This window comes from Trachymyrmex septentrionalis, unplaced genomic scaffold (genome assembly GCF_001594115.1).
Source record: "Trachymyrmex septentrionalis isolate Tsep2-gDNA-1 unplaced genomic scaffold, Tsep1.0 scaffold13, whole genome shotgun sequence".
NCBI classification, from domain to species: domain Eukaryota; kingdom Metazoa; phylum Arthropoda; class Insecta; order Hymenoptera; family Formicidae; genus Trachymyrmex; species Trachymyrmex septentrionalis.
In genome coordinates this window covers 2,146,166-2,165,098 of record NW_017304438.1, presented here as the reverse complement: position 1 = coordinate 2,165,098, position 18,933 = coordinate 2,146,166, and the positions used below count along the sequence as shown (strand labels likewise).

Below are 18,933 nucleotides of genomic sequence, written 5' to 3'. Positions count from 1 at the left end.
TATATATATATATAATATAATAGATACAGTATTGTATATTTCGCTCTCAAAATAATTATCTTTTCGTCGTGATGAATTAGAATCTATTAACTCCAGATTATTAATATACAATATATGTCGGGGTTTTTTTTTAAAGAAATCAATGATTGTTGTGAACTAATATTTTGCATACGGAATAAAGTAAATTGATTATTGACATATGTTTTTTTAAATAGGTTTCCGTTTGTCATTTTTTTAATGGTCTGAATCAGCATTCTTGCATATAATATTAAACCGATCGACTCTAAACTATCAACGTCGAAGAACCTTTTCTTAACTGATATTCAATCCAAGAAGAAAAACCGGCAAGAATTTTTTTTATTTTTATCATGTAAATCAGTTGCACAATAGATCAACGTGATCCAGAGATTAGCATGATCACATAGGGAATTTCCTCAACGATATAGGTTGGCAAATCATTATTGACTTTTTTTCGACATCTACTTTAATTGCTTTTTATAACGTTTATTTACACACTGCGTAACGTTGGTTTACATAATTGCTAAAGTGACCTAGACAGTGGGAACGCGTTTGTCACGAGTAAAAAATTTCGCGTTTCAGCTTGCGATATTTTGTGTCAAATTGTATTATCGCAATCTTCATTTTTTGTTCGCATTCATTTGACCTAATCAAAGTCCACTATAAAACTAACACGCACATCTTTAGGTAGTTTACGAAAACAACTATGAATAAATTAAGATTATCGCCAGTTAAATGTATGTCACGGCGTTTCGTCAATCTTTTTTTTTCTCCCACGACAAAAATTTCGTGATTATCTTCTCGCGTCATAAGCGATTTATTTGTTTATTCATTTATTTATTTATTCGAAATAAAGTAAAGTCCATCTGTCGTAATGTTAGATATACGGGCAGTGCTATTATTAGCATGATTTTAATTAACCCTCTCCATCGCGCATCATGGCGATACCGAGGAACAAAGAGCGCGGTGATTCTGTACGGTTGAATAAATAACAATAAATAAAGGGTATTTAAAAAATGTGTTGACTCTTACTTTGCCCTTTATTTATTGTTATTTATTTTGTATAGAGAAGAATCCTTCAATTTTGTTAAATGTTGAATAAATACGCCAGCGAAATTTCTATGCTACGTTTCCTCGCGACTGTCACACCGTTATCACGACCATTGGTGTTTCGTCCGAATGCGGACTTTGCGCTTTTCTTTCTTATTGTGCGAGTGACGTTCGCGCTCTGGCATCTTGCGTGGATCATTCTCGGATTCTATCGATAATTCGCCATACGAAAATATGGGCCTAGTTTACATCGTGTGCGCTTGATACAAGTACTAATTAGTAACCTTTTTATTGAATGCTCTTAATGATTTCGCCGGTATGTTAAAACATATACATGATATATGTATTTAATTAATCATTATGATATATATTGTACCAATTTAGTACATCATTCTTTAAATACATTGCTGAAATTAAAATAATTTAATAGAAAGTTACTAGTTAGTACGTGTATCAAGTGCACGATATAAACTAGGCCATGATCTCTGAAGGCTATCAGATATTCATACGAACAGTACATTTTTTCCACTGAGATATTTGCTTATTTTATCATCAAGATTTTGCGATCCATACGTTTTCTCATAAAAGTAAGAAACTCTTCCACAACTTATGAAAATAAAGTGGAGAAAGATAACGATAGAGAATGTTGATAATCTCGGACATCCGGAGCAATTGACGAAATATAAACTTCTCTCTGTTTGTCAATAAATTATGCTTGATAAATTGATTATGTATTCCTTTCGCAAATTTCATAAGTTCTTCATCATTCTCTGAGGCATTGCTCTATATAATTAATAATTTCTATATTGTTACGTTTCTTTATGCGACTGATATCTTGTTTTTACATCATCGTCATTTTTTTTATTTTATACAGATCAAGGTTCTTTTTTTTTAAATCGTATAATTAAGTAATAGATTATAATATAATTACACCGATTGCTTCTTGTGATAATGTAATGAAAATGCATACTTCGAGCGAAATATTATTAATTAATGCACGCTAAAGCAATGTGCCTTTATTAAAAAATATTTTATTTTAAAAAAATTACTTAGAATGAAACTGCTCTTACAGAAATACGAAAATACTTTTCTAAGTTTCTAAATTATTCTAAATAATTATTTAATCTCTCTCTCTCTCTCTCTCTCTCTCTCTCTCTCTCTCTCTCTCTCTCTTTCTCTCTCAATAATTATTAAAATAAAATAAAATAATTCTAATAAAGAAATTTCTCAGAATAATTACGATGGAAAATTACACTTAATAGCATTTACATGACAACTGTCCTTTTACAATGTTTTTGAAACTGTTATGTAACCTTCAGTTCTATACTGTTGCCTTTCAGGAAATGCAGAGAAAATTACACTTTGTCTACGCTGTCTACAACAATAAGTCTAATTATGTATATTTTAATTTTCTTAGTGGATTTTGCAATTCTTCGCTTTTCCGCGTATAATTCCATTCTAAGATTTCCAATAAGAGATAGACGCCATCGGCAAAAGAATCACGTTCGCTACAGCGTGCTCAGCATTTCCGTTATTATCGATCGCACACTTTTAAACTTATTGGAAACTGAAGATCGAAATTAAAAACTTGTCTCCGTTTTTTTGATCTACTTTCTTGGAAATAAAGGATCTCGTCTTTAGCATAATAAATTAAAATAAAAAAATCAATTGCTTCGTGTGACTTGGATATTTGAGGAGATCGGGAAGAGATTATCTCATAATTCTTATTGCGTGATGAGTTATTATTATAACGCAAGAGCGGAGAGCAATTAAGATACTGACAGAATTGTATGCATGATATTATTTCGTCGGAAGCTTCTTTTTACTTGTTCTAACTTGTAATTATATTTCGAGTAGCTTCAGTGAGAGTATACGACACATTCGAACCACTTTGTATTACACTCGCGTACACAATGACATTAAACAGAAAGAACTCAGAGCAGTCAGACATGAGTCATCGAGTTGTCTGGCAATATTTTTTTACGAGACACTTCTTCTGAAATGATACGTAAATGTATGTATATTTTATGATTCAGACATCGGTTTCGCGCTTTATGCGATTTGATGATTTTACGTCTTCAATGTGATAAATATGCGTAAGCATTAAAATGTAAGCAAATCTGGAGACACTGGTAGCGTCTCGGCGCTAAACTACCTCTCGTTACAGCAATATTTTTTATTTGTTGTTGCTTACGTTATTGTCTTACTTATTCTTTAGTGTGATTGGCCGATGGGCTTACATTTTTCTGTGTATTATGTCCCTTATACAACTTAATACTTGTAATTATCAAATGTGAAAAATTAATATAATAAACTATAATGATCGTGGTGATCAAATTGAAGGAAATTTTAAACAGTACTATTTTTTTCTTTGCTTTTTTATGTTAGGAATGAATTGTTACGCCTTATTTAGGATTTATATTATACTTTACTGATCTCTTTTTCGGTTAGTTTCTCTTATTTATTTTTTAATTGTGACACTAAAGATATTTAAAAAAAAAACAAAACAACATAAGTTACCTTTCCCATAATTCTTTATGGTAATTTAATGTGATAGTTAAATTCTTCGAATATCTGAAGTAGATAACTATTTGCTGATTTTAATGCTTTTCTCGTTGTTACTTTTTTATTTTGCACGAGCGCAACGCAATACGTGACGATTGAGACACAATCAAAGACAGAGGTTTAGAGTATTGTATAATGTAATATGACCTCAAACACATTGTGTCCGATCAAACGCGCGAAAAATACAAATTGTATTTAATGACTGAATAAGCGTGTCCGTGACGTAAACAATAATTCGTGACCAATTCTTGACCGTCCGATCTTCCGGTAATCACTCATTCGTGCGGAGTACACAGGTTTTAAGATTGACGTCAAAGCCTATTTTGTTGAACTGTTCGGTTGATATTCTTAGCATGATAAAGAAGTGAAAGAATTTGTAAAAATTCCTCTTTTTCATTAATTAACGTTATTGTGCATTGAAGTGGCAAAAATATTTCAATTACTGCAGTAATAATACTGAGAAAATTGTATTCTCTACTTAAGAAATTTCCACTTATTTTTATGATAATTTTCTAAAATAGGTGCCAAAAGAATTTGTTTAACTTTAGAGGGAATTCTTCTAAAGAATAAATCAGTATTATTTATTCTTAACTTATGAGAATATATTAGTAAAATGAAATTTATTCTTACAATTAAGAATAAGTTTTTTCAGAATTTTTACACAAATTGGAATACATTTCGAAATACTAAGAACTTTGTCTATATTTGTATAGAGTGCACGAAATTGAAGGAATGAGTTTAATATTAAGAATAATAAAAAATGAAAAGACTAAACAGATTATGTAAGGTAAGGCATTAAATATCGCAATATTTCGTGTTTATGACAGATTTTGTAACCTGAATAGTAGTCCTGTTTAACGATTAATGTATATACATAAATCTCAATTTACAAGGCATAGTGACGCTTTTTTCTTATCAAATCTTTATTTTTAGTGATTTTTATTTAGTAACAGAAATTAATATAATTCGTGCCTAAATATATATTACAACATGTATATCTCAGAAACTTACTTATATAAACCTCCGTCAGATCCTCCGATTAATTTTTCTTTTTATAGCTTTCTTTTTTTTTATTATCTTCTCATTCATCGCCTCATTAATCTATTAAAGCTTTGCTAAACACTGCACTGTGCACTACTTAAACTGTAAGTCTTCTTTTTTGAGATAGTCGATAAATGTCGCTGTCGCGCAGAAACGTACTGCTCTGTAGAAAACATATGTACAAAAGACTCACTGTGTAGATCGTTAATTTTATTAAGATCTATAAGTTAGACTATAGTTCCAAAAAATATTCTAGAAATATTGACAGAAAGATAAAAATATTACCATTTATTAAGAATATGTATTAAAAATGTTTACAAAAGTAAATATAATTTTCTTACTTTGAGAATACAATTTTTTCGATAATAATACAAGGGCATTAGAGAATAAAAAACGTCGATCATGATAATCGTAAATGTTAATCCATCATGATCTACTATTAGTCTTTAGACTTATATTAAATCATTAAGAACTTACGTCAATCGATTAATGACAATCCTTTAATGGCGGCACTACAATGGTCGCTTTATATTTCTTCTGCATTATGAATGAGTGCATGACATGCAAACTAACTCAATATGTGGCTTCGAAACTGTCCCAGTATTCTTCCAGAATATCGTTTTTCATGAAAATTACCAATAATTACGAGCACTTTTTGTCTTTATTATTTTGTCATATTGTAATTACACTACGATATGTTATCTTTGATGAATCATCCCGTTAGAACCCAAAGGAAGTCTGAAGTTTACATGGCGGTGTATACTTTATTTGAATAAAATATTTTTTTTCCAACTTTTTATTAGCATTCGTGATATGGTTTGTAATATCGCATCATCTCTTATCGGAAATGACGTTAATTAACTGCCTTCGACGATAAGCCCACTTACGAAGCGTCGACGTAGGTATACATAGATACCGTTGTTTCAGTAGTAGTGTGTGATTCGCGCGCGTGATGCATTATCAATTAATGGCTGATTGTAATGAAATCGAGGCTAATCATCACTGGCGTTATTACCGAGCCAATAATGCGTAACACGTTAATTAGTTTTAATTTTTTTAAATATTTTCGAAGACAACTTGACTTTTCTATGACATGCTGCGTACATCAATTAACTAGGATATCCTTGACTAATGTTTACGTTTCTGGAATGCTTCAATTTACATTCCGTCATCTATTTACGTCTGTATGTATCATTTAAGAGACTTTCGTTTCCTTTGTCTCTTCTGTTGTGTCTTGAACCATCGCTGTGGATATCTCTGCTGAGGAACTATTTAGGTGAGTGCTCGTAGTAGCAATTCAGGACGCGATTCATTTACATTCCGTTAAGAGCGTGTTGCATTGTACATAATTTTAAAAGTGTGTGTGCAAGAGATTAAACAAATGACAAAGGACTGTTCCTATACAAAATAAATAATAATAAATAAAGGGCAAAGTAAGAGTCGACACATTTCTTTCAAAATTACACGCAGAATATATTACAATTAACAAGTAAAACACAGTAAAATTACATAAAGCAAAAATAAAATTAAAAATAAAAAGTTACAAGTTTCGGATTGAGCCCTCTTCAGACATTAACATATCAAAAAAACCTCAGTACAAAAATAATTAACGGAAATGTTCGCATAAACACAGTTCGGGCGAGTCTTGATGTAGAACTCGACATTATTCGCATACAATTGAGATTAAATACATTAAAAATTGTAATTTTTAATTTCGTCTCCATTATAAGCGGCGTCTACAGTTGAAATTTTAGGGCGTAAAACTTAAGCTTTAAGTTCTAAGAAATCGACCAATTACAATCGAATGTGAGAACACTCGACTATGATCAATTAATTTCTCATGGCTTAAAGCTGAAGTTTACGTCTTAAAGTCTTAGTCCACAATCTTGCTTTAAGGCCCGGTTTTTCATTATCTGGTTAACTTATAGTTAAGCGTAACCTGATGTTTCAATGGGCTTCATCTATACATCATCACAGATGAAGTCTATTGGATAAACCAGGTAAGTCCGAATCTACAATAGGTTTTTAAACCTTAAGCTATATTCTCTAAATCTAAATCAGTGGATAATCACTAATATCAGTGCCAAGTATGATAATCAGTGAATTAAATGTGAGATCCCTAACCTAGCTAATCTTTATTGTGTAATCTAACTAACCTTATTTTAGTGTTTAACTTGAAATGAATATGGTATTGGAAGATTTAAATTAACATGCAAATATCAGTATTTTAGTTATATAATGCTCAAACATTCGTCCTTTTTTAATTGAACTTCACCGATTATCAGTGCAAAGTATATCACTGGATAATTAGTGACTGTCCATTGATTCAGATTTAGAGAGTAAGAAATGGACGAATCACAGTCGATTATTTTTCTCACATTCAATTATAATTAGTCAATTTTTTACTTAAGGCTTAAGGCTTAAATCACCTATTGTAGATCCAGACTAATGAAAAACTGGGCTTAAGAGATCTTAAGCTATAAGTGACGATATATCGACCACGGATCTTATGCTTTTAGGCCGTAAGAATTGGGTTTTGCCTCAATTCGGTTAGGTCTAACGATTAAAGTCTAAATATTACGCAAAAATAGTAAAGACAGAAATCATTGTCATTTAATCTCTTTCGACTTATGACTTAAAGCTTCTTAAAGCAAAGTTGTGAACCGAGAGAAAATCTCATTGTAGACGCCATTTTATGTTTTACACAAATTCTTTTCGATGCCACGTGACATGGACAGTATTAAAATTCTCAATCTGATTGTGAGAATGATTCGTTAAAATGCAGTGAAAAATTCATACGATTTTCAACAGTTATCAGACGTCATACAGTCCGTCATACAGCTTTCTAATTTTCTGTCGTATAATAAATGACAAAAAAGATGATAAAAATTAAAGAGGATGACTGACCTCCCCCGGCGCGGATGTTGCTAACATTATGTTAGTCATCGCATCTACGTAGACTTTGATCTGTCGATAGCGTTGTTCTCGTGTAACAACCGTAAATGCCTTCTTCCTTAGCCGCACGGAATGAAAAAAGGGTAGGAAGGCCAGGGGAACGAGACAAAAGGGACGTCGGTCAACGGCAACGGACTTGCAGTCGCGGCTTTTTCAGCTCAGTTCAGTTCGAGTCGTCGCGGGCGGTGGGTGGATCGCAAGGTGTAAAGCACCGCTCGCTCGTCTCTCACCGTTTCCCCACCGCACCGATCACTTCCTACCGCGAGTCTTTGTTATCGGAGCGTATCCGCTGGGATTCTAAAAACCGCGGTGCTTCGCGTATGCTCGGGAGTACGCCGCGACACGTGCAATTGTACGGATCGAGCGTGCCGCGTCTGTCATTCTTCACCGTCTCATTCACACTCGTTGTGCTCGCGATCGCTCTGTGCGAAATCCGGAGATGCGCTTCGTTGCATCCCAAGGCTAACTTCGGTATCCGCGGAGAGGTTTCTTCAACGACGGCAAAAGGAAACATCGCGAAGTTGGGCAATGTAAGAATCAGCGCATCAAAATTATTCTATTGTTCGCTCCTTTCCACAAAAGAATGGCTGCGTTCAGCAAGAGAAAACTAATCAGCGCTTAGTGATTCTTTAATACGATTGATTCCTACATTTAGATTTTTAGCGAAGAACTCTAAAGGCAAGACTCAATCATTATCAATTATCGCTAACTGATCATTTTCTCTGCTAGACAATACCTCTGAAAGAGGCGGTTTCGCGGTTCTGTGATTTTCGCTGTCAGATTTGCTGGAGTAGAACCTTCGTAAGAAAGAGAGATTATTTTTTTTTAATGTTTCCATAAAAGTCTGTGTATTTCCTGGAAAAAACGTGGTCATTTTTCTTGCTGCGAGTTTGGTTATTGCAACACAATACGGCGGCTCAAGTGTTTCTTATCGTATAGAATTATTTTTTAAAATAGTTACATAAAAATTTTGTAAAATATGCTGGTAAAATAACAATCGTCATTGTAATAAAGTCTGTTATGACGATGACAATCGATCAGAAATTATTCGTATACTTGTATGAAATATTAATTTATACGACAATTTTATATTTATATCTTGTTTTTCCTTTTGTTTTACATATATTTTTATGGCATATGATCTTTATATGCCTAATCGATATTATATGTTAATGTTGGGAAATTATAAGTAATACCGGTTTTTGTGTAAATGTCTAGTGATCTGTATAGTGATTTATTTTATCAGATAAATGAAATTACAATATAATAAACGATTAGAGTGAATTGCAGAAACCGTATAATTAATTATTTATATAATTATTATTTTGCTCCTTGTACTGTACTGCGATGAAATAGCTTAATGTTAATGTTTTATATAATCATTTTTAATCCTTAGTATACACAATTGGATCATTGTGTCCCGTACGTTTCTCTTCTTCGAAATACTAGAGTATCAAGTGATTAGTTATAACATTTATATACAATTTATTTAAATACACAATCTTACGAATACTTTCTAAAGATGTTAATGAAGGGCTATTCAATGAAATCATCGAGAAAATCAATCAACGAAGCAATCCAGCATTCATTGAAATAAAGAAATAATTTGAAATAAAAAAGTATTGCCGTACGCTCGTACGTTTCGAATTTCTTCCGGTAAACAAAGGAAATCACTTTGAAGTTATGTTGAAATGAATATAAGAAATTGGAAATCATTTTTATTAGTGATTAATCTCTCGGCTATTAAAATATACGCAAGAATTACTTAATTTTTTGTATATTTGTTAGAATGATGAAAATTAAAAAAAAAATCGGAAAAATCGTCGTGTATACTGAAAGATTATATATGAAAAATGATCAATATTTATGCATAGACGGTTTTGCTGAAGTATCTAAAAATTTAGCTAGATATAGAAACTAATTTTGTTGAGTATCAAAATAATTATGCAGAATAAGGTGATTAAGAAAGCAAAGAAGGATATTAAAAAAAAATTCAGTATTAATTGTCGCAATTAAATTTTAATAAACATTTTTTAAATAATTGTTAACGAAACGCATAAATAACGTATTATATTATTATGTGTTTGTAAATAACTAACACTTAATGTATAACATCACATGAGATTACAACAAAAGTTACGTCGTGTTATTAGATTACATTATATTTTTTTTAATTGTAGTTTATTTTTACTGAATGTATTTTATGAATAATATCTAGGATTTTAAATAAAAAAATCACAAAATATTTTCACATATTAGTTGAAAATTATATTTCACATTTATTATATTCACTTTTGTTATTTTACATTTATTATTTTTACACTTAAAAGAGAAATAATTTATAATCGTGTCCTTAATTTGGGACAAAGAGTTTGGGACGAAGAGTTAAAATTTGCGACTGTCCTTTTTAATTTGAGAAGGTTCATCACAAGATATAGGATTTCTTGCTAGAATGTTAAGATTTATTACTTATCATGTTTGAGATTCTTATGTAATTATTGTGATATATCCAACAAAATTATTCCAACTGTATTTAACTAAATTTTTAGATACTTCAGCAAAATACTTTAACAAAAAAATTTTTCTTCCGATGTTCTGTACAAATGTAACATTTATTCTCATCACAGTATTTACGATTTTTTTCTTTTAACGTTTTTTTGCATCTTGTGTGAATGGTATTAAATCATAAAATGGGATGTAAAGCTTCAATAGCTGATTCGATGGAAATGCAATTTTTTGCTGAAAAAAATACTTGCATACTTACGTAAATTATTATAAAACAGAGTATACAATTTTAATGTCTTCGCTAAATTGAAAGAAGCGCGATTCAATTAATAAAGAAAAAAATTTGCAAATTTGAATAAATTTTAAATTCCACGTAACTGGTTTCTACAACGTCAGCAAGTAGATTTGCTATCGAATCAAATATGCTACGGAAACATAACTCGTATAGTACGGATATAATTTTCTCTTTCTCCCCCTCCCAAAAATCAAATGCTATATTTAACATGTCTTGCGAAGTGCATTGCATCATGTGGGCGATATTGCAGGTTGTGAAAAATCGACGATTACGGAATTTTTTCGCATGTTACCTTCGCGAAAGGTGATTCATCGATCTCGAAACATTGTGGAGAAAAAACGCGCGCGGTTGATCGAAGGATCGGCGATCGGCATTTAGAAGAAAAGGACGGAATATCTCGTTAAAAGATGAAGCATGAGGGAAATTGCTCAACGGCGGAGGATTCCAATGGAATTTTGTTGCAACCTAGGAAGAACTCGGCGGTGCAGCTGCAGATCGTGCCGATGCAACCAAAGACGATCACGCATTTGCCGAAAAGGCCGCCGGTCGACCTGGCATTCACCGATCTTACGTATAAGGTCCGAGAAGGCCGCAAAAATAGTGAGTACATTTTTATCTTTATTTATTATCAATATCCTAATCGAGTAGATTATTTCACAGTCGAATGTTGTCCTATGAGTTGTCCGTAATTAAAACTGACGTGTTTTAACTTTTGATTGAGGCAAGTGGATTAATATAGTGAAGTGTTACGAAAGAATTGAATGTCGAAAAAAAAAAAAAAAGAAATTTCTCCGCTTTCTTTTATTAGATTATTACTCGGGTTGTTGTGACATCTTTTCATAATACCACGTATACCACACTTCACAGGTTCATGCGTTTCGCAGTCTAACGTGCAGCAAGGGCGTTTGTTTTTATTGTTTATTATTTTAATATTTGTTTTTAAGAAAATCTGCTGAACTTTGCATTGCAAATAGTTACATCACTTTTTAATAAGCAACACACGCAGTATTTTTGCGAATTATCACGTTTTTTTATATTTTTTACGAACATCTAAAGAATCAAGATGACTTCATTCTGTTGATTCTTCGCCGGCATGAATAAATTAAACATAATATATTCATACAGTTAATTGCATAATTATAGCTCCTAATAGTATTTTATTCGCGTGTGCAGAACGAAGAATCAAGTTTTCTTTATATTCCGTAATCGTTGCAGTTTAACGAATATTCTTTATCTAAATCGATCTGAGACTTTCGTAATTCCAGTCCAACGCGTGACCGACGTACTTCACGTTAGCATTAATTGAATTAATATTCGATTGGGCAAGTCAATGAGATTTTTAAAAAAATCCACGATAAAACTTAGCTGATAGAAACGCTAAGAAAACGGAAAGAAAAGCTACCATTCAGAGCGTAACGTAACATTTAATATCTAGCCGATTAGGAATTAGCTGGATATGATAGTACATTATTATAGAATACGACGTAGCGTCACACAAGAAAAAGTCGTGAAACCGCAGAAAGATTATTTCGTAAATTACACAGTATGTGAATGTACTGCGCCCTTGAACTGCATTCCAAATGTTACATTATTCGACTTCAGCACGGACTACGGAGTTCTAGAAAGCATTCGTCCGAGTTCTCGCTATATAATTACCATAATTGCTTACTAAATCATACACGTAAACTAATGGAAATTGGATACCTTCCTGTATCGAGCATCCAGGAACACTCGTAAATATTACAAATTATTAATATCATATATTATTTATTTCCGTGTGAAATTTGCTTAATTATGTATCGTAAAATTTTCATAATACAATACATTTTAATATTACGTTAACATTCATCCGGATTACATAACTTATACGGTTATTTTGCTTAGATAGAATATTGTATGCAAGGAATTTTCAGTGAATATTTTAACGCATCTTTGAATGTTCGTGTATAATAATTCGCCATTGGAATTAGAAACGTTATAGGTCAAAGCTTTATCTCTATAGTAGCTCGAATATTGCTAATAGCGAGCGACAACCAATCTTCTCGTGCATATGAATCATACTTTTATTTACTCTATAAACCTTTTGAAGTGAAAATTAAACCAGTCTTGAAAAAAAGTGAAACTTTTCACTCTTGATCAAGAGTGGCAGATTTTCACTGATTTTGGAGTGAATTTCACTCCAAAAGAGTAAAATCTTGCTCCAAAAGAATAAAATCTCACTATTAAAGAATGAAAATCTGCCACTCTTGTTCAAGAGTGAAAATATTTTCACTCTTTTTTCAAGACTGACTCAATTTTCAATCTTTTGAAGTGAAATTTCATTCCAAAAGATTTAGAAAGTATGATATACAATATATGTAAAAATAATCCGACTATTTTTTTACGATTATTTTATTTTATTATCTGTTAGAAATTCTATTAGATATATCTATTAGAAATTGAATCATCTATTCACTCTTTTTCTTTCTTTTCAGTTTGAATTGATTTTAGTTTTTGATTTTAGTTTTCTCATTTCTTTGCAGACCTTACATCTTAATCGATTTTTATAACTAAATTAGGTGTGTTTAATTTGTTTCCAAGAGAGAGAGAGAGAGAGAGAGAGAGTTATGGGAAAGCAGAATGTAATGTCGATTTATAAACTTTTCACAAGCAACAACATGCCTCTCTATTATTAGCAACAAAGTATTATTTAACTTATTTCATAAAAATGATTATTACATGGTTTTTTAAATAATGTATCACGTGTTGAACATCTGATGCGATAGCATTTAACTTTATTGTTCGGGAATATCCGTGAACACCCTTTCGAGTCATTTATACATACTCACCAAAAAAAAAGTCTCCAAAACGAATACAGGACTTTTTTTCTCCATCTTCTCGTATACAGGAACCAGCTGGCGCTGTTCGTATGATTACAAACTGGTTTCCGATGACATTGACCGTCGAGTGAAAGTGCAAACTTGCGCTCACGTGCCAAACACGTCAAAGAAATGTATATCCAAAGAAATGCAGCACGACGCAACGGCGTGGCAATGGATGCGGATTCCGCGTATTTCGCGAATACAGTCCCGGGTACTCTCTTATCATCGTGATACAGCATATGAGAGAGATAACGCTGGAATGCGGCGCACAAAAGCGAGAGACTTGTGAATAGCTTCGGTTCATACTTTAAATTAAACATAAACGTCTAGCAGGCCATCCGATATTATATATTGACGCTATATATTGATGCAATTCACGCAAGCTAAACAATACCACCTGTTGTGTAGAGTATCAATGCTCCGTAGAGTATCTATGCTCCAAATCGATAATCTAAATGTTACTACACTTATTTATGTGCTATAGGAAGTCATACCGAATATATGATATACTTACGCACAACCCATTTACTCTAATGCCCTTTGTATTGCGATCAGACTATATTTAACGCGGCGTATCGTTACATATTTTATATGTTAGGTATACATACGTCATAGATTACGTTGTATATTCCGATTATTTATAGGCTGAAAACATAACGCAGTTGTCTTGCTCTTATATGGCTCGCATGAGAATACTTCCGCAACGAATCAGTCTTTGCGGTACTAAAAAAAAAAGAATCAATTAGAATCGATCGTTTTCAATGCTGTTAATTTTCGTTATGCTGGAATCAAGTTAAGAACTGGACAATCGCGATGGGTAATTGCCTTCATTTATTTATTTTTTTTTATTTGCATGAACGCAACATTTTGATTCGTGAGTAACGTGCGTGTGTTTCTCCGAGCTCCCGATGAGGAATCCATCGGATAAAAGGAATAATTCGACGTGCTCGTTTCTTACGAGTAGGGTTAGTGATCGCAATTTTGCAGGAAGGCCGGTGCAGCATAATACGTCAGAGGTTTCCGATGCACCTCAATTACGTCAGTATACCTACATATAATTTTCGAACCCAAAGAAGCACACAAATCTCAATTTAATCATACGCGCGCATCTCAAGTGTATCTAAGACTATTTTAGAAAAAGTTTTAGGAAATGGATGATTTTTTTTTCAAGAAATGGGATACGCTCCTCTTTAATTTGCTCAAAACGCCCGCTTGAATCGATGTATATAGTCGATAGATAAACGTACAATAACAATATCGAGTGGTAAATATCATTGGAGAGTCTTTGTTCCGTTCTTATCGCGTAAGTAAAATCGAATTCGATGCGAAGTAAATCGCTTCACTTGAAATGAAAAAATTTCATTTCGCTGATATTATCCGCGAATCATCGTTTCTTTGGATATTCTCGAAAGTAAATTCGCTCTAAAAGTATCAGAGAGTACTTTTGAATATCAGTCATTTGCTCTTTGATAATTAAACGAGGATATCAAATAAGTGTTTGAATTATTTGAAACAAATCACGAAGATACGTGACATCGATCAATCGCGCATTATCGTGACAGTCAAAATATTGTTTGTAATGCGCCATTAAGTATATCATGTCATCTCGCGGGAACTGAAAATCCGACGGCCTTGAGAACGCTACTTAGAGTCTATAATAAAGACGACTACGTAATTCAAGACATAATACTATTACATTATTCTAATAATGCTATCTTACGGAGACACCTCAGTAATAATACTCATCTTCCTGTCGAAGATGAGTGTCGATTAAGTACAGGCGCGTCATATTTTTTTTATTTTTTTCCTTTTCCAGTGATAGACATTACGCTTGGCGGATATTTCAATTGTTCGGATGCTTTCGTAACTTGGCACGAGCAAGAAATATCATTCGTTTAATGTACAATATTATAGACGAGTCATTGTTTGCTCGGGACCGAGGAAACATGTATTACAAATGATAATAATTGTCATAGCTAGATAAAGATACAGAGTGATATTTCATTATATCCGATAATTCTTATCTTGGAACACGTAATTATAGGTATGCATTTATGGATGCACGTACTTTGATGATTTTATCTTTTAAGATGTCTCCTCAAAAATTACCAGTGAAGACTATCATTAAGAAGATATTTCAAGTTCACCTATACACTGTTAGAAATCTTCTTGAATTTCATTAACATTTTATGTATACTGTTAAAAATTTCATGACATTACATCAAATTTGATGTATTTATAACTGAAAGGTATCTTTGTATACATGTACATGAAATTTAATGTTCTTTTCATAAAAATTTTATGAAATTTAATGTACACGTTTATTACATTTAAGTAACTACTGTAATTTAGTGTTTAGTTAAATCATTCGTTATTTTTAACTTTGTTCATAACTACGAACTTTATTTACATGTAAAGGAAGCATTTCTAAAAATACTGTTAAAAATATTATGAAGTTTAACGTATTTTTTTACACAAGTTAATTTAATTTAATGATATTACATTAAATTTAATGTATTTACAATTGAAAAGTATATTTGTGTACATGAAATTTAGTGCACTTTCCAGAAAATTTTATGCGGATTCGCATGAAATTTAATGCATGTGAACATTAAATTTAAATTACTTGCAACTTTATTTTCAATGACAACATTAAATGTTTTCAATGTTATACTTGCTTCAAATTTGCTTCCGTTAAATGTACATGAAATTTGATATCTTTTTTAAACAGTATATTGCCAAGTCTACTTGTCTTATTATAAAAATGTGCACAAGGAGAATATAATCATACGTTACTGATATGAAAAAGATTGTCGACAAGGCAAACTTATCCATATATTTAATAAATTCGACCTTTTAAATCACGACATGTTTCTGATAAATTGGTATTTGCTTAAATAAATCTCTCAGAAAATACGAATTACATTACGACCTACATTTCTCAAATTCTTATAACACCTTTAAGGAAATGTAACGATTATCGCGTATGTTTTTCTCTGATTTAGAGAACAAGATACATTTTGAGTATAACGATATGACCTAAATATTGTAGTTCGCGTGCCTGAACGACACGTTTTGACGTGTGCAAAAAGTATGAAAGAAACTTACTTCATGGAACAATAACTATGTATCCTATTACTGACTTTTACTCTTTATATTTTACTTTCTTTTACAATACTCTCTTTATCATAATCTTTCTCCTTGCAGAAATTCCCATGTCAAACTTTTTTTTTGTTGCATCAAGACGATGTCCACATAACAAAACGTGGCACAATGACTTATCGAGCGTTCAACATCCTTTATCGAATATATACTTGCTCGTAATTATCTTTTACTTTTATCTTTTTTTTGTTGCACCAAGATGATGTCCACATAATAAAACGTGATACAATGACTTATCGAGCGTTCAACATCCCTTAATATATCCGATAATATATACGTGCTCGCAATTATCATTTTTCTTTATGTGTGTGTGTGTGTGTGTGTGTGTGTGTGTGTTTTACAGCTGTTGAAATGTTTATTAACATTGCAGAATAGCGATGAATTAAGATGAGTTTATGAACGCCGTCTGGTGAATAAACTCATATTTCCACATCTCAGAAATTCAACACAGATCTCACTTTTTATTTTTCTATCACAAAATTATTATTTGAATAAAATGTTCAAAGTCGATGTTTTATTTGGAGAAAATGTTTACGTAATTTTTCGTTCTCTTCAGAGCAACATGTAAAGAAATTGCAAGGAATAATTTTGTATGCCGATTTCTCTAGATTATTTTGTGTTGTCTTGTGTAAATCTTGTGTTAAAATTATCGAAGCAGTATATTCAAATAGAACTTTTCGTCATGGTTGGTGTTACGCTACACAATACATTACGAAATTACGAAATTAGGCTACAAGACTTTACGTCTCAATAAGATGTAAAGTCTTATTGCTTGTATCCGCGTGATTGCAAAATAAAATGAAGAAAGTTTAGTATGACCTCGCAAAGATAGCTAGCCGGGCATGAGAATTTGAGACTTTATCTCTCTCTCTCTCTCTCTCTCTCTCTCTCTCTCTCTCTCTCTTTCTCTCTTTCTCTCTATATAAGCAAACGGAGTAATTTAACGCTGTAAACCGCCGTATGTCATAGCGAGATTTTTGCAATCCACTATTTGCGCAATTCGTGCAGCTCAAGAGAGGTGCAGCCTCTTCCAGACTTGAAATTAGCCAACTCGATTCGTCTCTCTCTTTCTCTCTGCACATGTCTAGGTCCGACTTGAACTTTGAAGACTCGTTCATGCATGGTTGGCAATATTCTACGTACGTGATCAATCAACAGCAAACAATGGTGCAATTAATGGTACGTGGGTGTTATTGCAGACGTAGATATTTACTTTATATTTTTCAGAGAAGTAGTCATCGTGAAATTATACGGACGAACTGCGCAGTTATCCCGAGCGAAACTTGAAAAATATGTTTTATTTAAATAAAATTTATTAATTGATATCAATTTTAATTGTAACTTTATTAGGAATCTGAATACTCTTGGGGAGTAACTCTTATATTTTTTTACATCTTCATGCAATGCAATAATTTTAGAATAAGTCACGGTGAGCACACAATATTAATAATTTCGAAATAATAGCGAAGTGCATGTTAGGGACCTACTGACCTACATTGACTCTATGTTAGATGGCCTTCGTCATGCACGATGTTTTTATTTTTCTCTTTCCAAGCTTATGAAATAGCTTGTTTATTAGATATATAATTGCATATTTTTTCACGAGGACATAGCGTTTTGTTTTAAATTAATCACTGTACTGTAGTTTATTGCTATTTACGAAGCAGTCATTAGCATGCGGAGGTCATTTCTACGTTCGTTTTTCGAGAAATAAAGACTAGGTCAACAGCACTTACACTTTGCATGCTTTGTCTTTTTTTCAAATAGACCGCTCTCTATTCAAGGAATAACGGAATTTGCGTTCTCATTATAACATGGTCGTGCTTTGAAATACTAAGCTAGAAAACGCGATATAAATTATACAACAAAAATTTCAAAAATAGAAACGTTAATTATATTTATAATAAACGAATGAACCAATATGTAAATACATAATAATTATATGTAAGTAGAGAAAAAAGTAAGCCTATTCAATCAGAACTGGATCTGTTAAAGGTTTTCAATAATATTCTGAAAACAATTTCTCGTTGATATAAATATTTCTGATAAAATCTACTAAAATTCTTATTTTTACCAGAATTATTATATCAGAATTCTAATTATATCTCAGCTAGAAATTCTAATAAACTTACCCAAAAAATTCTGATTCGTCAATTTTCCATCAGAATTACTATTTAATCCAATTAGACCAGTTTTCTCAGGATATTAATATTAGTACACACGTTAGGTCATTCGTATCCTGGATGAATTTTCATCTCACTTTTACATGTATATAAATTATTAAACGGTTTTGACATCTTTAGAAAGTATTTGTACAGTTATATAGTCTTAACAAATTGTAAATAAATTGTTATAACTATAATTAACAAAATAAGAAAAATGCACTGTTTCATATAAAAAATGTAAAATTCTGAAACAAAAATGTTTAAAGAAAAAATATAATTCAATGTCTTAAAATTCCAATATGTAATTATATAAGAT

At 31.9% G+C, this 18,933-nt stretch overlaps 1 protein-coding gene across 5 annotated transcripts in view; it reads left to right on the top strand.

Annotated features, from left to right (window-relative positions):
* The window catches only part of LOC108756903 (ATP-binding cassette sub-family G member 4), a 46,001-nt gene that overhangs the window by 5,880 nt on the left and 21,188 nt on the right, over positions 1-18,933 (top strand). Inside the window, exons 1-3 of one of the 5 annotated variants that reach the window (XM_018501065.1) lie at positions 7,803-8,159; positions 10,081-10,083; positions 10,680-11,029. In XM_018501065.1, coding sequence (XP_018356567.1) covers positions 10,837-11,029 — 193 coding nt within the window. In that variant the 5' untranslated portion in view covers positions 7,803-8,159; positions 10,081-10,083; positions 10,680-10,836. Of the gene's footprint in view, positions 1-7,802; positions 8,160-10,080; positions 10,084-10,679; positions 11,030-18,933 lie in introns of those variants that run through there. The other 4 variants (XM_018501069.1, XM_018501064.1, XM_018501068.1 and 1 more) reach the window with 4 other exon arrangements.